The sequence below is a fragment of the Pseudomyrmex gracilis genome, unplaced genomic scaffold (assembly GCF_002006095.1).
Source record: "Pseudomyrmex gracilis isolate BER0280 unplaced genomic scaffold, ASM200609v1 scaffold_341, whole genome shotgun sequence".
Classification (NCBI taxonomy): domain Eukaryota; kingdom Metazoa; phylum Arthropoda; class Insecta; order Hymenoptera; family Formicidae; genus Pseudomyrmex; species Pseudomyrmex gracilis.
The window spans coordinates 49,572-77,083 of record NW_018020925.1 but is presented as its reverse complement, the minus strand read 5'-3'; the positions used below and the strand labels follow the sequence as shown (position 1 = coordinate 77,083).

The following is a 27,512-nucleotide window of genomic DNA, read 5'->3' as shown; positions in this document are numbered from 1 at the left end:
TATGTTATTTTTATTATATTTATGTACATATATGTATATATATTCTTCCTTTTAACATGTAAATTAATATACGTGGAAATTCAAATTAAACTCAAGTCGAAATTTCATAACATAGGATGCTTGGTTTGCATCTCATGTATGTGAAACATCTAATTTACCTCCCTATAAAATTTTTAAGTTTTCATTACAAAAAGGACATCAAAAAATTATTTTATTACATTGAAGTGTTTTATCATTTTAATTTTAATTTTTGTTTTATCTTACAATTATTTTATATTATATGTGTGATAATTCAATATATATATCGTACATTGGAAATTCCAAGCGATACACTTTCTGAGAACGCTGAACCTTTTGCGAATTGGAATCGAGTTTAGGACTGTTTCTGAGTAATCCCCGTTATAAATAACTGACGACATTCGCGTGATTGCTAATTCCGGACTCTTCTCCGGGGGATTGCAGCACGTGCAGAGCGCCGAGAATTCACAAGGCGCTTCCGCCCGCGGCACTCTACGCCGCAAGGAGCACAAAAAGGTCCTGACTCACCACCTGTACTTCTGCATGCGGGACTTTGGCCACTCGGTCGGCGAAGACACCGAGATCTATTTTTCCTTGTTCGACGCTAAGCGCCAGCAATATCTGAGCGAGCGTTTCCTGGTGCGCATCAGCAAGGACGGCTTCTCAAATTACGTAGAGAAGATGCACAGCAACTGCACTATCTTTACGGATTTAGGCAATTCCGACCTGAGCCGCGATCTCTACATGATCGCACACGTGATGCGTTGCGGCCGGATGTTATATTCGGACTCTGGTAAGAACAAGACCGGCACCGCGACTTATCGTCGACCGCACGGAGTGGCGGTTCTTTCCTTGGCGGAAGCTGCGCAGGATCATACCGAAGAACTCGAAATGACCTTTAAGGTAAGTAAAATTGGCGAATCAAACACCGATCTTTTATTTAAAAATTTCGTTCTCTTTTTTTATTTAAAAAAGCGAATAAAATCATAATTCTTCAAATAAGTTTAAATAAGTTTGATAAAAAATTTAATTTCTCAATTTTTTAAATTTCTCTCTGTCTCAAATTATCACTTTTAAGATCGCGCAACGATGAGAGACTTCCGCTTTTGTGCAGGTATATCAAGGTGAGGAGAAAGAGTTCCACCAGTTGCACGAGCAAATCATACGTAACAACAAGTGTTCTCCTCTACCCGGACAGCCCAATTACGGAATCGTCGTATCCCTGCGTATTCTGCACGGCGAATTGTCCCAGGTTCGGGAAGAGAACCCGTTGCTATTCAAGAATATCTGTCTCACGAAGAAGCTCGGTTTCTCGGACGTCATTATGCCGGGCGACGTGCGTAACGATCTCTATCTGAAATTGGAACGCGGAGAATTCGAACGCGGCGGCAAATCTACCGGCAAAAACATCGAGGTGCGAAAAAATAAATTACGCAGAAAATATTTTTCTCTCATATATAAATGTGTGTATCTTATTTTAAAAACAAAAAAGTCTTATTTTAAAGTCTTATTTTAAAAACAAAAGAGTTATTAATTTTCAATTAATGAAAACTATTAAAATTTTCTCTTTGCACTTTAACAAATTCAAGCATTATTCACAGAGTTTGATTTATTACGATTAGGTGACTATCCTGGTTCTGGACGCGGACGGTCAGCCTTTGGAAGAATGTCTTTTCGGAGCCGCCGGCATGGACGGCAGCTCCGAATATCAAAGTTTGGTCATATACCATCACAATAGCCCGTCGTGGGCGGAAACCATGAGACTGGCGATACCCATCGACAAGTTCTATGGGAGTCACGTACGATTTGAATTTCGACATTGTTCCAGTGAGTTTCAATAAACTAAATGGACAATAATACTTAATCTTCTTTTAATTTAATTTTCCACTTTTGTTTTCTATCCCTTTACTTTCCCACTTTATATCAAAATTTATCTGTTTTCTTCTTCCAATGAGTGACTTTTTATTTCAGCACGCGAGAAGAACGACAAGAAGCTGTTTGCCTTCGCATTCGTCCGTTTGATGGAACCTGGAGGTGCCACTCTCCAAGACGGTCCGCACGAATTGTATATTTACAAATGCGAGGAACGCGCGAAATTGGATTCCCTGAGTTATCTGGCCTTGCCGAGCAGCGCGAGAGAACCGGTTGCTTCGGGTAAATCCGAGTTTTTTTTTATATGCAAATAACTCATACAAATTTTTTTTAATGTAAAGTTCAATTTCCAGAAAAATTATGAAAGAAAAAATTGTCAAAAAATTTCCTGGTTATTATGTATTTTAGCTAATTAAAACTATTATTTACTTTTGTTAAATAAAATTATTTCTTTCACTGTATGTAGGCCCTACAGCTTTCTCCAGGTCGCCAAAAGAAACTGTGTTCGTGCACACTTTGCTCTGCAGCACCAAGCTTACGCAAAACGTCGACTTACTCAGCCTGCTGCAGTGGAAAGCCCATCCCGAGCGAATATCAGAAGCTCTTGGTCGCGTGCTTCGACTAGACGGAGAGGAGTTGGTCAAGTTTCTACAGGATATTCTCGATGCGTTGTTCGCCATGTTTCACACGGAGGACGGCAATTCTACGGCACACTCTGGCCTAGTTTTTCAAGTTCTTGTGTCCATCTTCAGTCTGCTCGAGGATTCGAAGTTTGAGCACTTCAAGCCGGTGATGGACGCTTACATCTCGGATCACTTTGCCGCAGCTCTTGTGTACAAGGGCCTCCTCAGCAGCGTGCAGCACTGCGCCGACTGGGTGACCGCAGCGGAAAAGCAAGAACCGATCATGAAGTGTTTCCGCTCGCTAGAATACATCTTCAAGTTTATTATTCAGAGTCGGCTGCTGTTTGCTCGCGCCACCGCCGGCCAGTACGAGGACAGCTTCAAGCGCGACCTGTATTGCGTGTTTGCGGCGCTTAACAAAATGCTCGGCATCCCCTACGAAATGGTGCTGCTGTCGCAGATCGCGCTGCTGTTGTCGATCGCGGCGGTGTTCGAACAGCTTGTGGCGGTTCTACCGATTCTCGAGGTGGCCAAACTCACTTGCACAATGCTCGACTCGATGCCTCGAGAGCCATCGTTGCAGCTCACAAAAGCAAAACTGGTTGCCATCAAGAATCTTACGATGTCCAGTTTGTTCCGTGATGACGACGAGAGCCGCAACTTGTTGCTTGTCACCGTATGCCGTCACCTGCGCATTCACCTAGCTCGCCGGGAAGAACTGCCGTCTTGCACCGATATTTTGGGTGAAATACTCAGCTTTCTGCACAAGCGCGGCAGGGACACAAACAAGGTCAACAACTGTATCCACCACGACGTCGAAACACTCTGCCTATCGGTACTTGACGTACTCATACAGACAATATTGATTGTGATCAACGCCAGTGGACAGGTCCTCGGTTGTCTCGTCGCTTGTCTGATCGGGTTGCTCCAGCTACTCGACGAATACCATTACGCTCGACTCTGGGAAGAGCTGACGCATGCCGGCGATCGAAAACCGCTCAAAGATTTTCTGCTGCGAGTGTTTCTGGTGCTGCGCGATCTCGTGCGCCAGGAAGTGTTCCCGCCAGACTGGTTGGTTATCAGGATGCAGGCCAACAATGTCATTCTGCGGTCGCTGCAGGAACTCGCGCAGCCGCTTGCCTTCCGCTTTCTCCATGGCAGCTTCGACTCGCAGCTATGGTCCACATACTTCAATTTGGCGGTGGCTTATCTCACCCAACCGTCGCTCCAACTTGAACAGTTTTCCGAAGTAAAACGGGAGAAGATCGTGGAGAAGTACGGCGACATGAGAGTGCTCATGGGATTCCAGATATTGTCTATGTGGTCGCATCTGGGTGAGCGTAAGCTCGAATTCATACCGGGCATGGTGGGGCCTTTCCTCGAAGTCACTCTCGTACCGGAGAGCGAACTTCGCAAGGCGACTTTACATATCTTCTTTGACATGATGGAGTGCGAGCAGCAGGGTCGCGGCAGCTTCAAATCGGTGGAGTCAGAGTTGATCGACAAGCTCGATATTCTTATCAGCGAGAACAAGGGCGACGACGAATATAGGCAACTGTTCAATACCATGTAAGCAATTAGTTCAATAAAAAATTTTAATAAAGAATTACTATTTTTTAGAACCGCTATTTTAATTTTTTTAACACATATATGAGAAAATATTACGCAAAATTTGTCATATTTTCATGCCGCTTCAGGGAACATCTTAGTGCCGTGTAAGTCTAACGTTAAAATGTGATTTTATTCGAAAGCATTTAGTCATTTATGTCTGATAATATCAACACACAAACTTGCTTACAGATTATTGGATAGAGTGCAGTCGGAAGATCCAACTTGGAAGGACAGCGGTACAGCTTTCATAACGTCTGTTACGCGTTTATTGGAAAGACTTCTCGATTATAGAAGCGTCATTCAGGGTGACGAGAATCGCGACAAGCGCATGTCATGCACCGTAAATCTCTTGGTGCGTATTAAGAAAAAATTCAAAAATCTTATTTATATTTTATACAAAAAAATTCCAAGAAACTTCATATTTTTTGTAATAATCTTACAATTATAATATTAAGGTTTCTTGATATTTTTCGATATTTTTTAGATACGTCTAGATATTTCTTCTATTTATTTTTTTAAGTTTCTAGATATTTCTGTATAAAATAAATAAGATTTGTATGTGTGTGTGTGTAAAATAGCTATATCACTCAAAAAATGTGCGACACGTGCGATAGTTTAGCTATATCTAGAAATTACTTCCTCGATTTAGCGAGTTAATTAACTGAACCGTGCAATACACAACGATTATTACTCAACATTAGATATATACTTTATGCACAGATAACACACACTCTGCGATATTTAGCACTCGAATTCGCGGCGTTGCCCGATGGAAATTTTATTTCTTCGCGCGTACTCGCCATTCATTGATACAGAAGAGAGTTAGACTTGTTAGAACGTGATCATGGGAATACTACTGCTCTTCCTACAGAATTTCTACAAGAACGAGTTTAATCGGAAAGAGATGTATCTGCGCTACATCTACAAGCTGCACGATCTTCATTTGGCCGCCGAGAATTACACGGAAGCCGGCTTCACGATGAAACTGTACGCCGATCAATTGGGCTGGGGCTCGACCATCCTACCGCCTGATCACGCCCATCCTCAGCAACCCGAGTGGCAACGCAAGGAGCTACTTTACCACAAGATCATTCATTATCTCGATCGCGGCAAGTGCTGGGAGAAAGGCATTCCGCTGTGCAAGGAGCTGGCGGTTCTTTACGAGACCCGACTGTACGATTACGCCAAGCTCAGTAACGTGTTAAAGCTGCAGGCCAAGTTCCTAGATAACATTTTGACGCAATTACGTCCGGAACCGGAATACTTCCGCGTGGGATTTTATGGTCTCAGCTTTCCACTTTTCGTTAGAGTAAGTTCGGTCGCTTATCGATGGTGTCTCAAAAATATTACATTCGTACAGTTTGATGTAGCATTTTTATATTCATTCTAGAACAAGCTGTTCATTTATCGCGGTTTGGAGTACGAGCGAATCGGGGCATTTACGCAACGATTGCAGACAGAGTTTCCCTGCGCGCAGATTTTGATGAAGAATTCTCCCCCTGACGAGAGTATTTTGACGTCTGAGGGTCAATGTAAGTGAGATCGGTGAAGCAAAAAAAAAAAAAAAACGATAGACTCCAATTATTAAAAAAAATGTTTTTTTATTTGATAATTATTATAAGTTTTTTATTTAATAATATATTTAAGTTTTGGTACATTGCTCTAGATATTCAAATTTGTAATGTGAAGCCGATTCCCGAGGAGGGCAGTCTGGGTTGCAGCGGCGTCGAAGTTCCGGAGCGTGTGGTCGCTTTTTATCTGGTGAACGACGTGCGCAAATTTACATTTGACCGGCCGCTACATCGCGGCCCAGTGGACCGTGAAAACGAATTCAAGTCGTTATGGATCGAAAGAACGACACTGACGACGGAAGCAAAGCTACCGGGAATTCTCAGATGGTTTGAGGTGATCGAGAAACGATCAGAGCTTTTGGCACCGGTGCAATACGCCTGCGAAACGATGCAGAGCGTGGAAAGAGAGTTGAGGCGATTGATGGCACAGTACACCGCGGAGCCGCACAGAAACATCAATCCGTTCAGCATGCGGCTGCAAGGTATCATCGATGCGAACGTGATGGGTGGCATCACAAAGTATCAGGAAGCGTTCCTCACGCCAGAATTCGCACGGCAAAATCCCGAAATGGTGCCACACGTGAACAGACTGAAAGGATTGATTCTGGATCAGATGAGCGTTTTGGAATCAGGACTAGTGTTGCACGGTCAGATCGCGCCGACTGGCGTCCAGCCACTGCACAAGAGGCTGATCGAAAGATTCACGCAGCTCAAACAAGGTCTCGGCTCGTTAGCCAGACAGAGAACCATTCATCAAGATAGCATTGTGAAGTAATTATCAGACTGTGTACAGTGTAAAAAACATTTTAAAAATTATTGATACAAACACGCATTTCTTTGCATAAACGTATTATAAATTTTAGTTCACCTCTGCCACCTCTGCCGGTCAACGATAAGCAGCGTCCAGCCACTTTGGAAACTGCCGGTTCCAGAGTGTCGCATGCCGACAGCGACGGACTTCCCGAGGATGAGGGCTTTTACACCCGAGTTGACGGCGCGCCACCGCCTATTCCACAACGAGAAGTCCGGCCGCGTTCCGTTGGCTATGGCACAACTCCGCCCAGACCTACGCACCAAAGATCTCTCAGCAAACCGCTGAGTCCGAAACTGCCATTGAGGCATTCCTTGCCTACTCCGACTGACGGTGTGGACCAAAGCGGCCTTAGAACTTCCTGGAGCGAACCTGGACCTGAACCCGCTCCGCCGTTACCACCCAGAGGATGTAGTAAGTTAATTTCTTTTATTTCAAATTTTATAAGTGTTTATTTTTATGTTGTCCACACGTTTTAACGACAAAATTCACCGAGAAATGTATCCGTGACTTGTATAAGTATAGCGTTCTCTATTTTAGCGCCAGATAAGAGGGATTCCTCAAATATGAATACGAACACGATGGTGCCGCCGGCGCCTCCCAAACGCGGTTTAACTCACAAACGCACAAATACAGAATGGAGCACAGACGACGACTCCGAGATCACAGAACCGAGAAACGACCAGAGCGACCTTCGCGATAGCGGCATTTCCACGGCCAGTCTTCTGGACTTTCAGTCACACATGTCGAATCTGAACAATCTCGGCTACGAGGACTTTGAGCCACGATCCAGATGCAACGACATCATGAACATTTCGCCACCGTCTGTGATAATCCCGCTCAACATTTCCGGCAGCTTTTCCAGTACTACATTCCAGGGCTCGCAGTCTCTCCCGAATCAAGAGGTGAGTAAAAAATAAAACAGATTTCTATACAAATCCAGTTATCGTCAATAACCGATGTGTCTTTTTGCAGGTAAGTCCTCCACCAATTCCACCGAAGGCTCATCAAGACGTCCCTTCGGCGCCTTCGAGTCTGGAAAGGGTGCCTAGAACGCACAGCCACGGCCACTCGGAGAATTACTCCGTACCGAAGATGCAGACGCTCTCCGTGGCGTCAGACACGGAGAGCACTGTGTAGCAACAAATATATTTCCCTAGTCTCCTAGCGATTAGTTTTAAGTGATGTACGTGCCATTATGGTCAAAAGCGCGAATCATATATTCGATTTATACGTCCCTCGTATCGTCGAGCGGGATTTTCTTAGACAGTAATTTGAGATAAGAGAATATCGTCGTCGTCGTCGTCGTCGTCGTCGTTGTTATCATCATTATCATCATCATCATCATCATCGTCATCGTCATCGTCATCGTCATCGTCATCGTCATCGTCATCGTCATCGTCATCGTCATATCTAGTGAACGAAAGACGGAAAAAACTGACTTTGATTTTGCTTGTCGTTCAGAAATCTCTGTTATATCTGTAAATCATCCTTTTTGTGCGTAGTCGATAGCTGAATACCTGAAATCAAACTAAACTTTCGATATGTAACACGGACTATATTTCAACTCGCTTATATTCGTACCTTTGTAGAAAGTTAAAGAAGAAACAGATGCGTATTATTAGAATGTTCTTGCATAACGAGAACGTCCAGCGAGAATTTGATTCTTGTCTGGACGCGATTGACGATCAAAAAAAAAAAACAAATTATATATATTTATCGATATATATATATATATATATATATATATATGTGTATATATATATCGACTTTACGTTATATAAAAGATCGCTCTTCCAATGTATCACTCCACATATATACCGACACTATATTTTGTAACTTATTTATATTTTCGAGAATAAAGGTAATTTTTAAATCAATGACACTGTCAAACACTACGACATGTGATTATCGTGATGGCGCAATTGTCAGAAGGGAAGGGCAACTAAAGTGAGGAGAATCAGCAGCTTCGTCTCTCGATGCTAAAGAGTATATAAATTATGTATTTCGTGTCACAGTTCTCTTTTCTCTTTGTCATATGAATATAGTATATATATACAAAAGTATTTAAAAAAATCTTGTCGCACGATTGTACGCTTCGACTTATTACTATTTCTTCTTTTTCTTCTTCTTATTATTCTTCTTCTTCATGGCATGTAAAATAAAGAGAGGGAGAGAAAGAGAGAGAGTGAAAGTAAGAGAGAAGAAAGATTGCGAATCTCTATAAAAAATAGAATGGAAAAATAGAACTAAATATAGAAATTAAGATTATACAGATGTAAGTATAGGAAAAAGAGAGAGAGAGAGAGAGAGAGGGAAGGTAGAGAAAGGCAGTGGAATGTATACATTGCACAATACTGAGCTCAAGAAGATAACTTAAGAATAACGATGGAACGATACTAATGAGTTGCGCGCGATAATAATCAGAGATCATTTTTCGTTCTCCGTACTTCGCTGGGACTTCATCGCGACGACAAACGAGCGACGAGGATCCGCGACGAGTAATCGGAGACTTACAAATCGCGAGAGTCGAGTCGCGCTCCTTCAAGTCAAAAATATAATAATAATAATAATAATAACAACAAGCGCAAGAGTATTATTTATATCGGATCGATCGGAGTGATCAAACGAAATTCGGCAAGATGCGGGATAAATTTGTAATTTTAGAAATATCTACTGTAAATACTACAAAATAATTATGTGTGTTTGGTATCTAAAATACATTTTATATATTATGAAGTTTTATCTCGCTTTTTAGTGTCTTTTAGTGTTTTGATGAAGGCAGTGCAATATTTTTCAACGATACAAACTCAATCGTCAATTCTCACTGATGTTTTTTTTAAACATATAAGTACAATTGTCGATTTGAAAAGAAAAGTTTGTCGCTCATATTGGGATCATTGAAAAATATTCCACGGCGCAAAGTTCTCGTTTCTTGTCACTCCGAAAGATCTTACGCGTGTGCAATATATGAACAGGCACTCACATACATATGCTAATTAAAATATGGCTAAATGTATAAGTACAGTCATGGCCGCTTCTTAAAATGTATATATATATATATATAATCGACAATGGCTCGAGAGTCTTTATTGCGCATTGGATACTTAAGCTAAGTTGTAAGCTAAATTACTTTGTACGTTCTCGTTTGTGGCACGGACCTCGTCAGACGGACGTTTCCGCATTAGTATCCTTCCTGTAACAGCGACAATTAGCAATTATTTGTGATGTGAGACATCGCGAGATGCCGCGAGAAATTTAACGAATTAAGGGCAATTATTATACGAGAGAGAGAGAGAAAGAGAGAGAGACGCCGTGCTTACCTCCTCGCTGGATGATAGATTTGACAGTCGTCAGGGCAAGCGAGATCACAGAAAAGATACAGTTTATGTTAGAATGTTCCAACGCCACCTTTTGCGCATACAGCGAGGGGAAAAACGGAAAAAACTAAGGAAACCACAATAAATTAACGAGCATTGCAAATGGATTTGCACTAAATAATGTTAACTTAAGTATGTAGTTAGATGCTTTGTTTATCTTTTTTTTTTTACATACGTTGGATGTGACATATTTGTATTTGTAGTCGTTTTGTACATTATTTTATATTTCTCTGCGTAAACCAAGAATTCAATCTGTGTCCAAATTGTCGTTTATATAAAGGTTTCTATATTTTTATTCAAATAATAACGAAGTGGTTTTATTTCTGAACTATTCTCATTTCAGACATATCAAATCCATCGTACATACATAAAAGTCCGATCAAACGTTCTACCATGCGTAGCTCTTGAAATAAACCCGATAGCCAATTGAAAAAAAAAAAACATTTCCCAAATATTCAAACACGACGTATTCGCACTACTCACTCAGTCTCGGTGATGGTCTGCTCATACTGTTGCTGTTGCTGTTGCTGTTGCTGCTGCTGCTGCTGCTGCTGCCTTAGCGCCGCCAACTCGTTGCTGTGCTGCAGATCGTGCGTCAGCGAGCTCGACAATATTCTGCCGCTCATAGGCAGGATATACTCGGGCGTGTCCTCCAGCACCGTGGGCGTGCCCATCTTGCCGCGCTTGAGGCTACCGTATCTCTCGGAACCACTCAAGTTGTCGTGCTGCGAGCCGTGCAGACTCTGACCGCGCTTCAGGCTGCCGTAGCGCTGCTCGGACCCGCTCAGGTTCTCGTGATTCGAGTTCTGCGAGTGATGGCTCATGCTGGACGCGAGAATGCGCGACGACATCGACAGCATGTACGGAGTGGGCGATATCGTGTGGTCTTCCTCAGCAGTGTAGGGGAACAAATACTTCTCGCCCAGATGGTGCACTTTCTCCTCACCCTCCGAGTAGTTCTCGTCCGGTTGGCTTTTCTGCGGCGAGCTCATCTCCGGATACGGTAACGGGTTCGGGCTTGACGTTTTGTTCGACGCCATTTCGTTGTCCGATATCGTGCCGCCCGACCACTGACTGCCCCGCACGTCCATCACTGAAATGTATAAAAATTATTGAATTTTCTTTTCTCTTTTCTGTCCTCATCTAAAGATCTATTATTTACATATGTAATTATTTTTAATATAAAATTAAATATAACATGCAAGTGAATATTTGTCAACTCACCATTCGATGATAAATACGCTTCCGGCAACTGGGAGCTCCATCGGGGAGCGTAGATGGGTTTAATGTTGGGGAACAACTCGGCGTTTGAGCAAAGTATATTCAGGTGTTCAGCGGGGTTGGTGTGAATGTTGGGCAAGTAACTATGGGCGACGTGTTGCTGCGTCGACACTCCCATATTTCTGTGCGATCTCGAAGTGACGTCGTCTTCGTCGGAGCTATGTGAGCTCGCGAGGTCCAGGCTTCTGCCACCTCCCTCGGCCTGCGAGCCATCGGAGTCCGATTCCGATTCTCTGCGTTGAGTTCTCGGCTCCGTAGATTCTGTCGAAGACATTACTATAAGAGACATTACACATATGCGATAAAATAAATATGTATAATCTCTTGTCTTTTGTCATACTTAAAAAATCTAAAATAATTTTCAACGAAAAATCTCTCTTTACCTGGCTGAGAATGCAGCGCTGACCGGTGACTTCTCGATGACAAATACGGATCTCGATCGCTGTTGTAGTTGCTCGTGGACGTTGACGTGTGTCTTAGATGCGTGTCACTGCGATACGGACTCGAGCCAGTTTTATTTGTACTTCGCGAGGTCGTGCTACTCGTGGAGACGCCGACGTGAACTCTTCTGCACACCGATTTGGCTCCACTGTAGGTCGACGAGTAAGCTAGCGCCGAGCGCTGAAATATAATCATCAGTGTTTCTAATATTCAATGTTGTAACTCAGATAATTTGTCTCATATGAGTTCTAATTTACATTCTAATTTACCGAATGTCCGTTCACGTTCTGACTGCTGCTTCCGTTGTCCATGCTGCCTTCCAGCAGAGATGATTTCTTGCCAATACACTTCAACAGGCTTTGGTACAGATTTCTCCTCACTCTGCCGTTAATGAAGCAGTAGCCGATTAAGCTGAACGCCGCGTGAATTACGACGGAGATGCTCAGCAAGTACGACAGCATCGACGAGTTCTGGGAAGCGTTGAGAACTGCCAGAGTCCACGTCGATCCCAACAATGGCAACGACGCAACCGAGAGCCACAGAAGCGTTCGCAGATTTCCGAAACCCATGATGTGTTCTTTCAGAGTAAACGCTGCGCGAACGCACATCACGAGAATGCAGAAGTTCACTAACACTGCCGCGCAGACTGGTCCTATCAGAGACCAAATTACGGTCTCGTAGATAGATAGCCAGCAACTAGAAAAAGTTGTTATTTAAAAGATTAAATATCTAGAAAAAATACGTAAAAAAATACATAAAAGAATAAATATTGTTTAGATTAACATACAAGTAGAAGTTTCCGTATTGATCGGCTCTGACGCCGATAGTTAGTCCAACGATGACAGCCGGCAGACCGTATCCCATAGTGTAGTAGAATCTCATCTGGCCGTGGTTCACGTCCCTCATCTCTGTCAGCATCCGGTAAAGATGCACGGAATCCACGAGAGTCCAGGAAAAGGTGCTCAACCAAGCGTAGTGCAGTCCAATCGCTGTCAACTTGCACGTGAATTCGTTCGAGATGAGCGGATTCCTCGCCTTGAGCGCGATTAGGTACAAAGTCTCCGCTATGAGGACGCAGAGAACCAGATTTTTGTGGATGCTGTTGGAGTTGGTGCTCCCGCCGCGAATCAACGCCAGAATCAAGAGGGCGGACAGTAACAGCGGCAAGGCAAGCATAAACGCGCTGTAGCTGGTCACATCTTCCAGCAGCGACGGCTCAGGAACATATTCCAGATCGAGGACGTCGGTCAGTATCGCGAAAGTAGACAGTTGCATGCAAGAGCAGTTCACGATAGTGCCAAAAGTCAGAGAGTTGTCTTCAATCTCTGTGGTGCAGCCCATTCGACTCCATTCACCGGATCTAAGAGATTTACTGAGTTAAATTACAATGAAAAAAAAATTTATAAAATACACAATTAGAGATAAATACAAACTAACCCTCTTGCGGTACTCCAGTGAACGCACTGCGGATTCGTTCTGGTTTTGAAATCATCGTTCTCATTAAGCCAAAGTCGAACTTGGATGGGAGATTGCAAAGGTACTCCTGTCAAGGACTCATAGCCGTTCTCGGAGGGAACCAACACGGAAACGGTCATCACGGGCGAGCCGACTGCTACTTCCACGCCCCATCTAACCGACACCGAATCGTCGAATCTGTGATATAAAAAATATCGTTATTAAAGGTATGATATCTGTTGTATTTAATAACATACGTTATTTCACGTTTACGTACTTTTGTGGCAGAAGAGCACCGAGTTCTTTGTACTGCACGTAGCTTAGCACAGCTTTTCGATTACTCAGACTGTTCTTGGTGTTCAGCTCGCCCTGCATGAGGGGTGTGATACCCAACGTATTGAGCGGCACTTGAATCTTCGAATGCGGATCGAATCTGTTGGGATCGGCCATGTAATTGTTGTACTTTGGGAAACTGATAGACGGACCGAAATGAGCTGGGGAACTAAGAAAAGCAGATGTGTCGGGAAGAATGACTTTCTGATCTGCTTCCGAAGGCCTCACCGTAGACAAAGTGGGATCCTCTTTGTATTCAATGGCCTCGTAACCGTAAAGACTCTCGGATGTCACGACGTCTAAACCCAGCACTAAGAATACAAATACATACTTAATAAAAGTAAAATTAATACAAATTTATACAAAAAGGAAAAAGATAAAGAAATATTCACCAACGTTACTATCGACCACTTCAAAAGGATTAGTGAATGTATCATGTTGAGACGCTGTTAGAGTCTTGAGATATCTTGCCATGACGTCCAGGATTTTATCAGAACTATCTCCGGTAAGTTCCGCGATCTTTTCCCATTTTTCTTTATATTTAGCTTTGAGAATGGCTCCAGCTATGCCAACGAGATGGGAGACATAGTCCTTGTCCTGGCTGTGCGTCAAGTTCAGTCCTACTAAACTCTCTTCGTAACGCAATAACGTTACCAGTAAAGATTCCGCCACTAAAAGATCCGCACCATACATTTCCCTGGTGATGTTTACCGCTCTGTAAACATCCTTTGCTATCTTCACGGCTACGTAAGTATTCAGCGTAAGATCTTTAGTCTCTAAAGCTGCTAGCTGATGTCGTTGTTCAATGAAGGCCTCTGAGGTGCAGTTAAAAAGATCGGGTAGTTGCCAGCCGCCCAGTTTGTCGTCACAAGATCTAGAGGCTTTGCCTTCGGCATTACCAGGACAATCCTCGATGGCTGTCATCCCGAAAAGAGTTCGCGGCCACCAGAGACCGTCCGAATACGATTTGGGACAACCATCGTAGACTACCTCACAGCCTCTTAAAGTTACCTCAGCGTACGGATTCGGACAGTCAGTGCACGAGCGACCAATCACGCCGGTTCGACAGCGACATTGCCCGGTCTCGCTGTCACATCGCGGTCCAAAACTTCCGATTGCGTAGCAATCGCAAGGTATGCACTCCTTGCGTCCAGTTGGCTGGTAGTGGTTCTCCTTGCAGTAGCATTCGCCAGTGGTCTTGTTACAAGCCGGATCGTATCCTTTAGTCTCGTCGCAGTGGCAAGGTCCGCAGACTGGCGATCCCCACCACGTCGCCGGACACGGCTGATCGGCTCTGACCTCGCAGTAATCACCCGAGTATTCGGGCGAGATGCACTCGCAACGATAGCCACGTCGCGTGTCGCTTGCGTCCTCAATGCAAGTGCCGGTACCGTTGCAAGGTTCCAGATCGCAAACGCGTTCGCAGCTGCGACCGACGTGACCGGGGGCGCAGACGCACTCACTGGATTGCCATTGAGTGACGCAAGTCGAGGCTTCCGGACAGTCCAGGCTGCATAGGGACTCAGACAGACAGCCCTCACCTACATTTTCCTGAACGGTCGGCCGTTGAAGAACACTTTGATTTGTGCCGATGCGCACGTCTTGTAGACAGCCGTCGAAGAAGGGCAGATCGGTGCTGGTCGCCTGATCCTGACCGCCTACAAGAATCTTGCCAACGTAGAGGCCTTGCAGCTTTGCTGGTAACGGCAATGTGATGGGTCGATTGCGGTAATCCACGTCCAAAGACACGTGACCGCTCTGCCAGACGACCTCCAACCGATGCCACTCGCCGTCAGCGATGACAGTAGCGGTGCGGATTACTTCGATGCCGTCCAGAGAGACTACTAGCTTGTTGTTTCGGATCTCGAAAAGGGCCGAACTGTTCTGGCCGATCTGCACACTCATGACGAAAGCCTGTTGCGTTCGAGTTCGCAGACTGAAAGCAGTCAACCAGGGCAGTTGGATGGGTCTCAAAAGAGGATTGAAACTGAGCATGCCCTCGCCGTGAAAATTCCACGGCTTGCCAATCTCTTCGGCGCATGTTGGCCCGGCGAAGTTGTTTTCACACTCGCATACAAAGCCTGACCAGACATCGCGGCACTTGCCATTGTTTCTGTATACAAAATACAAACATTTATATTATTTTGAGATCTTAATTTTCTAAAAACTTTAATATTGAACGTATTTATTTTATTTTGTTTGTTGAATGTCAGTCGTTACCTGCAAGGCGACAAAGCACACAAAGCGGCCTTTTCGGGACAGCCGGCGTTGGTTCCGTTATCAGCCACAAAGGAATTCAAGTCAACAAAAACATAATCGATGTAGAGATCACTGATGCATCCAACGTAGTCCTTGTTTCTAATTTGAAAGTTGGACGGAATTGCTGGCAAACCGCCCAGCTGCAACGGCCCCGTCAGATCCAAAAATCTGTGACAGGTTTCGGTGACGAGTCCGCAGCGTTCTTCGAGGATTCTCTCGCTCCTGCTGGCGCATGCCCATCTCAGTCCCAACCTCTCGCCGTGTTCCAGAGCGAGCGCAACGTCACAATTGTCCACGGACACGGTCACCGTGCGATTGATGTACGAAACCTCCACCTCGTGCCACTGACCGTCCGAGACACCACCGGGAACGCTTGCCGTCGCTCTGGTTATTTCATCACCCAAAGAGAAGCTGAATTGAACGCGCGAGTCCACGATCTCCAAAGCAATGAAGTCGTGGCGTTCGTTGTATCTACCGTTGTAAAGCAACAGACCGTCGGCAAGCTCAGTAGCAAACTTGAGCCTCAGGTGAAGACGATGACGTTGTCGCAGAGATGCGAAAGTGAGGAACGTTGCCGGACCGAAGCTGCGCGCTTTCAATTCGCAGAGAGGCGTTACACTCTCCAGAGCGGACACAGAACAACCCTCGCAAGTAAATCCACCAGTATTCTTCATAGTACACTGCGAGCCACCTTTACATATGCCTGGTGAACAGGTGTCCCGCTCCAGAGAGATCTCGCAGTTTTGTCCAGTAAAATCCGGTCGACAGGTGCACGAGTAACCACCCTCGCGTCTATGGCAGGTACCGCCGTTCGTGCACGGATTCGAGTAGCATAGATTCACCTCGGTGTCACACATGTAAGCCTCGCGACTGCCGGTGAAGCCACGCGCGCATCTACATGCGAACGTGGTCACCGGATAAATCGGCCGGAAGAGAACGGTGTCGCTGCTGGCAAAGCCGGACGCGTTGCCAAACTTTAGCACTGTCAGGCACTCCTCGAAATTCAAGCAAGGCTCCCTGACGCACAAGTTGTCATCAAACGGAAGGACGGTGACCGTCGCCAGTCTTGCAAGGATGCCGCGGTTCAGGTAAACTCGTTCTTGAAGAAACTGCGTACTGTAGAATTCGTCAACCGTGCCAGGTTCCACTTTGCGCGCTGAGAAGCTCACATTCAGAATCTTGCTATGCACATTTGCGTCCTCCTGAATACTAAAGAGAAAAATGTTCTCGCGCGGGCACGGGATGATGGCCGCCAGACCGTCCAAGAAGTATCCCAAAAGAGGACTGAGAAACGCTTCGACCGTCATGTCGTCCAGTCGGACGGTGATTGAATTTAGTAGCATCTCGTCAGTGATCAGACGCACCGATAGCGTCATCGTGGCCTTTGCCTCGTTGATACCATCAGTCACGGCAACCTCCATAGTTGCTACTCGCGGCACGTTGGTGTTGAGCTGCGGCGACAGTCGGATTTCGCCGGAGGTCTTGTTGAGATCGATCAGGTTGGCGTTGTTGCCGGTCAAGATGCTGTAGACGAGATTGTCCGTGACGTCGGCGTCAACTGCCGGTATCCGGCCGATCGGCGCAATCGGAAAGAAGTCCTTGAAATTGTTGAAGATGATCTGGAAATCCTTGAGCACCGGCGCGTTGTCGTTCACATCGGTCACCAGAATTTGCACGATGGCGTCCGAGCGCAGCGGTGGCGACGCGGCGCGCACGACCAGTTCGAACTTCTTCTTCGGCGACTCGTAATCGAGTTCTTCGAGAGTGATCAATTCCGCGCGATCGGCGCCCTGTCGGATATTCAGAGCAAAACTGTTACAGTCTTCACCGCCAATGATGCTGTACTGCACCACTGCGTTGGGACCCTCGTCCGGATCGTGAGCGTAAATCTCGCCGACGGTCGAACCGATCGGCGAATTCTCGGCGATGTAAAGAACGATCTTGTCGTTCTCGAAGGCGGGTGGCGAGTCGTTGATGTCCTCGATCTTGATGTTAATCAACACGACGGACGAGAGCGCGGGTGAGCCGCGATCTATCGCCACGGCCTTCAACGCGTAACGCGCTACCGATTCTCGGTCCAGTGGCTTCGCCGTGCGGATAATGCCGGTCGTGGGATCGATCGCAAATGCGCCGTCGCCGTCGTCCTCCAGAGCGTACTTTACCTGGATTTATTTTCATGTTTTGAGTTTATCAAAGCAATAAATAAACAAAATTATAGAAGGGTATCAGAAAAACCAAATTTGTAGCCAAACTTTAATACTTACCCGACCATTAAGATCAGTATCTGCGTCAGTTGCCGCCACTCTCAGCACACTGGTGCCCGTTAGAACGTCCTCGGGAATCGAACCTTGATATTGCGGCGCTTCGAAGACCGGTGCGTTGTCGTTCACGTCCGTGACGGAGATTTCCACGTCGGTGGTGTCTGACATAGGAGGCACTCCACCGTCTCTAGCGGTTACCGTTAGCAAATACGAAGGAATTATCTCGCGATCGAGCGCTTTGGTCGTAGTGATGGCCCCGGTCTGCGGATTGATCGTGAACTCGGTGACCGCCTGTTCACCGTTGTCGGTGGCCAGACTATAAGAGATCTGAGCGTTCTTGCCGACGTCAGAGTCCGTGGCGCTGACCACCAGGACTGTCACGCCGACCGGCGCGTCCTCGAAAACCGAGACCGAGTACGGAGCGTTCTCGAACACCGGCGAGAAGTTATTCGCATCTGACACGTTGACATAAACTAGAGCGGTGTCGGTGCGACCACCGCTATCCGAAGCTGTTACTGTCAGTACGAATCGCTTCTCCTGCTTGTAGTCGAGCGGCTGTGCGACACTGATGATACCGCGGCCGTTCTGTGATGCAATCGAGAAGCGTCCACGCGTGTTACCGCCCGTGATCTCGTAATGGATCCTCGCATCCTCGTCCGGATCGGTGGCGATCACCGAGACGATGGGGATACCAGGCAGAGTGTCCTCCGATACCACAGCCTCGTAGTTCTTTGGTTCGAAGTAAGGATCGTTGTCGTTCACGTCGGTCACCGTGAGGATTACCGTGGCGCTTGCGGATTTCGGTTCCTTCCCGGAATCCGCCGCGATTACGGTAAACTGATATCTAAATAATTTCACAATTTTGGTACAGAGAAAACGTGAATTTAAAAAAAATTTATAAAACATTGTAACACGTTATCTGCCACAGACCGGCGATTGAGTTTTGCTTTAAGCGTTGCCGGCCCGTACATTAGCGTATTTCACAACAACGCTTCACGATATCGAGTAGCGCGAACGGAAAGTGAAATATAATCGGCGTGGCAGTTAACGTGTTAATTTTAATAAAAATTTACCTCGAACATTGTTCGCGATCTAACTGTTTCGTCGTGTAAATCCAGCCGGTCTCCGTATTCACGGTGATGGGAAAGTTTTCGGTGGAGGCGCCGGTGAAATCGCGCGCGCCGATTGTGTACCTGATGAGTGAGTTGTTACCTTCGTCAGCGTCATAGGCTTGCACCCTAAGCACCGAGTATCCCACCGCCACGTTTTCCGATACCGATTCTTGAAAGTGACTAGTGTAGAATCTCGGTGCGTTGTCGTTGACGTCTTGTACCATGAACAAGAGCTGCGTGGTATTAGAACGGGCGGGCGAGCCGCCGTCCTGGGCGCGGATCACGATCTTGTAGTTTCTGGTGGATTCGTAGTCGAGCGGTTTGACCAGGGCAACGTCGCCGCTCATCGAGTCTATGGAGAAGGTGTTCTGCGTGTTGCCACCAATGATGGCGTAACGTACGGCCGAGTTCGCACCTGCGTCTGCGTCCGTCGCTCGAATATGGGCCACTATCGGATTTGTCGTGTAATCCAAATCTTCAGGCTTGCACTCGGTGTACGTGCGCTCGGTGAATTGCGGATAATTGTCGTTGTCGTCTAGCACGTGCACCACCAACGTTGCATTCGCGCTCCGCCGCGCCGACACCGGTGTCGCTTGATCCGTCACGCTGAGCACCACTGTGTACACCTCGTTCTGCTCGCGATCGAGAGCGACCCGGGTAGTAACTACGCCAGATCTGAATAAAAGAAATTAAATTAAATTACACTTGGTAGATCAAAGAAGAATCAGAGAAATCCTAGGATTTTGTTAACCAACCTGGGATCGATTCTAAAAATTGCAATGTCTTTTGTATGCGCGATGTTACCGCCAGCCACGGTAGAAACGATCGAATATTCCACCTCGGCGTTTCTACTAGTGTCCTGATCTGTAGCCTTGACTGTGATTACTGTGGAGCCCACGGGAACTCCTTCGCGCACCGACGCGTCATATTCCGGCCATTCAAAGCTCGGCGCGTGATCGTTTACGTCCAACACGTTGACTTGAAGCGTCGTCGTGCCGGTGCGGGGAGGAAACGAGTCATCCACTGCTAGCACCTGCGAAATATATGAATTCGTATATGCAACCTTAAAAAAAGTTAAAAATAATCAAGAAAAGTCATGATATTTCTACTAAATGAAGTGTTTATTCAACTTTAGATTTAAGGTCAATAAAAGCCTTTATGCCACTTGCAAATACACTTTAAACGTGTGAATTACTACACATGGAAATTCGAATTAATGTTATTTAGAAACTACTGAAGATGATTAAAAATATAGTCAAAACGTTTGGCAAATTTTAAACATTGCATTTTATCAGCAAAATGCTACCTTGTTCTGCTACCTTGTTCAATTACAGCCGTTATTATTACTTACATTGGTTTTCCAAATTGAATCCAAGGACAATCTCCTTTTCGTTTTTCGTATTTAATTCGAATTAAATTCAATTCGAGACAATTCATCTACTTGATTTGCATTTTGTAAATAAAATATTCAAGTTATTTTCCTATAAAATTGAAAAAAAAAAAACTAATACGAAAAAAACACCTAGCGCTTTGGTGACCAAACTGGGAAGATGTCTTCCCAGCACAGAATGCGAGAAAATCGCGCTTGAACTAATGGCCAACGTGTCATTTTCGCAATAGATTTTTTAAATTTTATAGAGAGAAAATAAGGGTATTTTATATACAGGATGTCTGAACAATTTTGACACATCCGAAATATGAAGATAGATTGGGCCAATCTGAACAGAAAAGTCAACATATTGCGAAGCACAAGCATTAGATAGATAGATATGTGTGGAGCGGGTGGGGTGTGAAATCACTCCCTAGAATGTCACCTAACTAAATCTTCTGCGAAGATCTTCTGTGACTCCAGCCCTAGAGCCCCGATTCAGTTCGCATCTCAATCGGTATACTGATCTCCCTAGACATTCATTTCTGCCCCGGGGAGCTGTGCCCAAGACTGGAAGGACCGGCCAGAATCCGAAGATAAGGATTCGAACTCGAGACCCTACTCGCAGACTCGATGTCTGAACTGCGAACCTCCAGACCGATTAATTTGGGATTACACCCGCATTAATTATTAGACATCTGATTTGGTTTTTGCCGATCAACCGATAAGTCGGTTGAAGAGAACCGGCCTAGAAAAAAGATCCTTTATGTGGTGAGCGGATTCGAACTCGCGATCTCCAGGTTCGCAGCCCCTGCACTCAGACCGCGAGACCACTAGGCCGGTCAAACACAAGCATTATATCATAATAAGAAATATATGTATGTATCTGTCTCGTATATGTGACAAATGAGCAGAGAACACGCATATTATAGATATTATAATTATGTATGTATGTATGTGTATGTACATACATACGTAAACACACGCGCACACAAAACAGGCATATAGATCTTCATACCCCAGACGGCACAATGATGTATTTAAGATGTCTTGAAGATATCTCACAGAGACTTTGAATGTGCAAAAGATATCTCGTTGAGACATTTTCGAACGAGTAATGATGTTCAAATAATATCTCAGGGATATGCCTGAGACTGCTAATGTCCACATCAAAAACATGCAAATGATATCTCTTGCAAAAGTTTTAAAAATGAGGGGAATTTCGAGATTTCACTCGAATTAGTTTTTGAAGGCCTGATAACAGTTCGCCGATCAACCGATGAACTCCATTAAAAGGGACCGGACCTGAAAAATCCTAGGGTGATTAGTGAGATTTGAACTCGAGACCTCCGCAAGCCCATATCCGCAGCCCCTGCACTCAGTCCGCGAGACCACTTGCTTCTTACTAAATTATAATTGTTTTTATCTACTTATTCTCGAGCTATTGTACACATTTTGTTTATTATTTATTTTAATTATTATTTAATAAAAATATTGCAGTGCAATGTATANATTGCAACTTGAGAATTGATTTTCATATCTCGCGCAAAATATATTGTGTGCGAAGATTTGTGATATCATCAATAAATATTTCAAAAATATCATAAGAATATCACGGGAGTGTAATACACTGCATTCAAATTTCCTATACATTAAGCGATGTCTTTGAGATATACTTGAAAGAAAACAGTACTAATATTCTTAGAAGAATATCTGTGTGATATTTCAGGAATGTGATATCACATGATATCACGAAAATGACATAGAAACGATATCATTCTACAACCAAATGATATCATGTGCCGTCTGGGACGTGATAACCTTATCAGTATCAACACTAGATAGAGTTTAGACATAACTCTTTCTCAGATATAAGAATAAACACATTTGCGTATAAATACATAAAGAACTTGGTACACAGTCATAGATTTCTGGAACTCTCATCGAGAATTTATCTCTATAGTTAATATAATTTTTAAACGTGGGATAGAGAATAACTTCTCACTGTAGAATAACTCTATCCCGCCTGAACTAAAATAAACATCATTGATGAAAGTATATATATATATATCATGTATACATGATATATATATGTATATATAGATATATATATATATATCATGTATACATATCATGTATACTTATGTATATTTATTATACGTATACACTTTTATAAATTAATGTTTTTTAACTAGATATGTTGTCATCTTGCGTTTGCGTGGATGTATTCATTTTTTATTTTAAGATTGTATTACTAAGATGATACTAGTAAACTTGTATTAATTTTCATTATTATTCTTTATATAGACTATAACTGAAGAAGATCCTAAAAAGTGGATCGAAACGTATGATCGTTAAATAATAAATATATTCACCATAACAACCAAGTCTTGCTCGTTGGTATTAGCCCTTTTTCTCACAACGTTTACTCTTATAAATGTAATTTGTTATTAAATGTTATGTTGTATATATTAAAAAAGAACGCACAAATTGATTAACAAAAACATAAAATTTGTGCTACTTTTTAGACTTATTCAATATCGATTAGTTCGACGCTGCTTTCACGATAAATGAATTTTACGCTGGCAAGTCGCGAGCAAAGTAAAAACACGAAGATTTGACTTGTCGAATGACAACAGGAAGAAATATTTGTTCGATCGCTATTAATCATTAATATTCACGTATATTGCGCAGAAAAAAAAACAAATTGACTGAACAAAGAAACAATTTCTCGACTTTGTAAATACATTAAATATCGGTTAGTTCGGTTCAAAACGATGAACAATCTCAAAATAGATATTTAAATAATTGTCAATAATTTTGCAAAATGCACAATATTTATTGAGTTATTAATTAATGAATGTGAGCCAATAAACGCATAGAAAGCGACTTTGTAGACGTGTATGATTTTTAGTTGTACCGCCGTAAAAATCAGCTGATCGCAAGAAGCTGTGTCGCACGATAGTCACACGCCATCGGTTCGCGCTCGTTTACTTCGTCTCTCGTTGGTAGGATCTTTTTCTTTACAACTGAAACTCACACACGCCTACAGAGTTTATCGCTTCCCACGTGCTCATTATCTCACATTCATTAATGAATAATTCAATAAATATTGCGAATTTTATGAAAATCATTTACAGAAAGAAAAGTCATTTATCAAAAAATAGTAAATGACTTCTGTTTAGATTGACCTAAACAGAAGTTCTCTATCTTCACACTTCAGCTGTGTCAAAATTTTTCAGACACCCGTATAAGATACAAATCAAGCATTTTAGATGAATTTTCAAATTTAATTCGAATTTTCATACGTAGTAATTTACAAGTTTAAAATATATTTACATGTACATTCAGCATGTAGATTCGCGTTGACTCAAAATCTAAAGTTGAACATTATCACGAGCTTTAATATTTATTTATTGTAAATTTATGTATTTGTATTATTGTAAAATAAAGGATTTTTTTATTCCAACAGAATTTTTATTACATATTTTTTAAATTTGTATTAGATAGTTTTATGATAAATATACATACTCGGAAATAGTGTACGTCGACGGTTTCTCTATCCAATCTGGCGCGTGTTGTTACTCTTCCAGTCATTGGGTCGAGAGCTAACAACGCCTGCGACCTCGCGTCAATCAGCGAGCTCATGGAGTACCGCACGGCTCCGTTTTCGGGATCTCTGGCTCTCACCGAAGTCACGTACAGTCCTGGCTCTCGTTCTTCTTCCACCGGAACAACGTACAGGGGTTGCTCAAAATACGGCGACTGGTTTTTCAGTTCTCGCCTCACTCTCCTGCCCAGATCGGTGTCATCTAGCTGACGGTGATGGAACACGATCTTCAGCCGGTGCTCCGCGTCGGTCAGACGCGATTCGCCGGCACAACGCAAATTCATGGTAACCGAGACCTTCCACAGCGGGTCCACTAGACACTGCTCGGAGGCGGAAACCAAATCTCCGGCGGCGCCTTCTACGAGGAATCTAGGATCAGCCACACCGCCCCATCTGGTCTCGCATTCTTTCATAGCTGTCTGCGGCAAGAAGTCGCGAAGAGCCGCTACTAGCTGAGACGCTCGCAGACACACTTCGGTAAACCTGCGGATTTAATATTGAATATATTAAGTAAAAATTATTCGTGTAAAAACGTGTAGTTATTACGTATCTATATCTTCAAACAAAATAGTGACTCGAATATCGAGTCACTGATTTTCGAGGCACTTGCCAACCTGTCGGCGCTGGGCATCGCGTAAGAAGCAAGAGTCTCCGCCATCCAGCCCCGAGTGGCTGCCAGGTCGTGGTTTTCGCCGCCGCATCCGATGATCAGGATCCTCAGCGGTAGGCTGTAGTAGTCGATAGTTGGTCTACCGAGGCGCGAGCTGGTCGAGTCGACGTAGAAGGTGAAGATGCGCGGGTACTGGAGACCGTCGCAGCTCAGCGTCTTTGCGAGGGTCACACGGCCCGTGTGTGGATGCACTTTAAGAAGCTTCCGGGCGAACCAAGCGGTACGCTCGCTAGACGCCTCGTATCGACGTCGACCGCCCAACTGCGGCACTCCGGCCTCGAAGACGACAGTGCCGACCGGCGTGCCGGACGACAGCACGGCCAGGTAGCCGTCGCTCACCGTCCACACGGCCGTTAGGATCAGCATCACCCATCTCCACCTCGCCATGGCGGATTTTCACTTAATCCGCGCGATCTTGTAGTCTGCGCTGTCCACTTTCTGATGCGTGTCCCATGGTCACGTGGACTCGCGGATTCTTCGCGAGTTTAAAATGCGATCGCGGCAGAATCCATCTGATGGGGAGAAATAAATCAACATTTGGCTCGTCAAAAGACTGAAAAATTAATCAGAGAAATATATAATAAATAAATAAATAAATTTATTTATTTATTGTATATTTCTATTTGTGTATTTTATAAATTTATTTACAATAAACACAGTAAATTTTATTTGATTAGTTAAATAGATTATAAAAAATATAAATATCTTATATAAATATCTTATTTACATTGGGATAAAGAAGTTAAAGTTGAAATAATTTTTCTAGGACCTTTTCAGTGCATTAAAATAACAAGGGTAAGAAACGCCAACAAATAACAGTAATTGCGAGAGATAGCTTCACGTACAGAAGCAGTTTCGCGCGGGACATCTTCTTGTCTCGAACGAGGTACAGCTCGGTTCGGGAAGACAAATCGCGTAGTTAAGGATTGCTCGACGAGTATATATAGGGTGACTTGTCCAGTGAATGAACACCCTCCAGTAAATAAACACGTTGCACTCTATTATATAGAAAATTAAGATCTAGCATGCTCTCTTGATGTTAAAACTGACACAATACTTTCAGTGAAAGTGTCTACAGATATCTCTCAAAAGCATTCTTCTATATATCTATAATTCGTATGTCATTACATTTGATTTATTAAACAGTTGTTTAGATGGCGTCGCACAAGTTCGAAGTAAGCCTTGTTACTTGATATTTACAATTAATATTTTAAGTGCATTTAATGATCTTATGATAAATTTTTATAGTTACATTGTTTAGACATTTCTTTAACAAATTATATAGTAAATAACAGATTTATAAGAATCTATCGATTTTTATTAAGTGTTCATGCATTGAGTGGAAATATCAATGAATACCAAAATAAATGAACAACCGTTCATTCATTGGCAAGCTTTGTGACAAATGCTTTACCAGTAAATGAACATTCAGTCCTTTTCCTCTATTAACTTCTAATACGTAGACATAATTTAACATCTATCAGAATAAAACAATAAATCATATCTACCTAGTATAAAAAATGCATCAATTATAATGTTATCAATTATAATTGCACTGATTTTAGTATATTCTTTTTTGCATTACGTCATCTGAATGGAGAGAAATGGAAGAAAAGAAAAAAAAAGAACAGAAAAAAACAAAATTAGTCAAGTTAGAAAAGATAAAAAATAGAGAAGAAAAGAAAAAAGACAAGAGAAAATGAAGAAGGAAAAAGAAAAAGAAAGATCTAAACAAAAATAGTTAAAAAGAATAGCAAAGACAAAAAATGCAAAAAAATAAAGGAATTCAAAAAGTAAAACTATGTGAATGGAAATGTCCTGAGTGTGAAGAACTTTTTCAAAATCCTTCAAAAGAAGATTGGATTCAGTGCTTATCATGCTCTTTATGATGGCATGAGAACCGTACAGATATTATAATAGAAAAGAAAAATTTATTTGTAACAAATGTTATTAATTTGTTATATTCGAGTTATAATTTTGTTCTTTTTTTTGTTTTTTGATACGACCATACTTTATTAATTTTTTTATACATACAAATGTTTATAGTTTTTTGTACTTTATATGTAATAAATAATATTTTTTATTTAATATTACTCTATATATTTTTTTAAATAAAAACTTACAGTTACATTCAGAATTTCATAAAATATGCACAGTATTTTTTCGCACTCTGATTGCAACAATTGCTCTAATTAATCGAGAAAAATAAATAAGTGCATTGAAAATTACATTTACTTGAAAAATATTATTTCGTTCATTCACTGGAATATTTTTGTTCATTCATTAGAAATTCATGTTCATTTATTGGTCATTTGGCCACTTTTTATTTAATCTTATGCCAGACTTTTAATAAAAGCTATAAATATTAAATATTGCTAGACTTGCATCCTAAAATGTCTGATCTTAATAATAAAACAACTCGTTTACTGTAATAGCATTCAGGAGAGTAGATAACGATTTTTGAAAACTAATTTTAACAGACATGTAGCTTAAGTGTTCATTCACTGGATAGATCACCCTATAAGGATAGGAATACGCGAGGAACTATAGTCCTGTTCTTACGCCTTGGTTCACTCGGTTGCGGTTTAATCGCTCTCGCGCTGCCTCGGAACGCCATAATAGCAGCCAGTATACAAACGGCGGTTTTCGAGGTGCACCTTGCGTTTTCCCCTCGTGAGGCTACACAAAACGTGGGAAATAAACTATTTCCGGCAGTAATACCCAAGAAGAACCGAGGAGATAGCTGCGGAATTTCCGTCGTCCGAGATACATTGACCCTCTTTGTATGCATTATTCACTACATAATTGTATAATTCGTCTCAAAATTGTAACAAG

At 43.1% G+C, this 27,512-nt stretch overlaps 2 protein-coding genes across 8 annotated transcripts in view; one reads left to right on the top strand and one right to left on the bottom strand.

The window, feature by feature from the left end:
* LOC109860183 (dedicator of cytokinesis protein 3) overlaps positions 1-8,635 on the top strand; it is a 44,925-nt gene extending 36,290 nt beyond the window's left edge. Inside the window, exons 6-18 of one of the 2 annotated variants that reach the window (XM_020439100.1) lie at positions 463-921; positions 1,133-1,432; positions 1,641-1,845; positions 1,990-2,172; positions 2,357-4,082; positions 4,211-4,228; positions 4,314-4,476; positions 4,996-5,433; positions 5,515-5,656; positions 5,791-6,466; positions 6,559-6,920; positions 7,047-7,411; positions 7,482-8,635. In XM_020439100.1, the coding sequence (XP_020294689.1) occupies positions 463-921; positions 1,133-1,432; positions 1,641-1,845; positions 1,990-2,172; positions 2,357-4,082; positions 4,211-4,228; positions 4,314-4,476; positions 4,996-5,433; positions 5,515-5,656; positions 5,791-6,466; positions 6,559-6,920; positions 7,047-7,411; positions 7,482-7,646 (5,202 nt within the window). In that variant the 3' untranslated portion in view covers positions 7,647-8,635. The remainder of the gene's footprint in view (positions 1-462; positions 922-1,132; positions 1,433-1,640; positions 1,846-1,989; positions 2,173-2,356; positions 4,083-4,210; positions 4,229-4,313; positions 4,477-4,995; positions 5,434-5,514; positions 5,657-5,790; positions 6,467-6,558; positions 6,921-7,046; positions 7,412-7,481) is intronic. The other variant, XM_020439101.1, reaches the window with a different exon arrangement.
* Positions 8,636-8,696: 61 nt separating this feature from the next.
* The window catches only part of LOC109860180 (protocadherin-like wing polarity protein stan), a 28,292-nt gene continuing 9,476 nt past the window's right edge, over positions 8,697-27,512 (bottom strand). The window contains exons 2-17 of one of the 6 annotated variants that reach the window (XR_002250791.1): positions 24,622-25,189; positions 23,929-24,490; positions 19,784-20,061; positions 18,990-19,703; positions 17,920-18,760; positions 15,617-17,817; positions 13,789-15,509; positions 13,341-13,707; positions 13,046-13,261; positions 12,396-12,968; positions 11,878-12,304; positions 11,551-11,788; positions 11,111-11,443; positions 10,370-10,979; positions 9,830-9,953; positions 8,697-9,702 (exon numbers count right to left, since the gene is read on the bottom strand). Coding sequence is in view for 5 of the 6 variants with exons in the window: in XM_020439094.1 (XP_020294683.1) it covers positions 9,893-9,953; positions 10,370-10,979; positions 11,111-11,443; positions 11,551-11,788; positions 11,878-12,304; positions 12,396-12,968; positions 13,046-13,261; positions 13,341-13,707; positions 13,789-15,509; positions 15,617-17,817; positions 17,920-18,760; positions 18,990-19,703; positions 19,784-20,061; positions 23,929-24,490; positions 24,622-25,064 (9,585 nt within the window). In the remaining variant the exon portion in view is untranslated. Of the gene's footprint in view, positions 9,954-10,369; positions 10,980-11,110; positions 11,444-11,550; positions 11,789-11,877; positions 12,305-12,395; positions 12,969-13,045; positions 13,262-13,340; positions 13,708-13,788; positions 15,510-15,616; positions 17,818-17,919; positions 18,761-18,989; positions 19,704-19,783; positions 20,062-23,928; positions 24,491-24,621; positions 25,190-27,512 lie in introns of all 6 variants that reach the window. The other 5 variants (XM_020439097.1, XM_020439094.1, XM_020439096.1 and 2 more) reach the window with 5 other exon arrangements.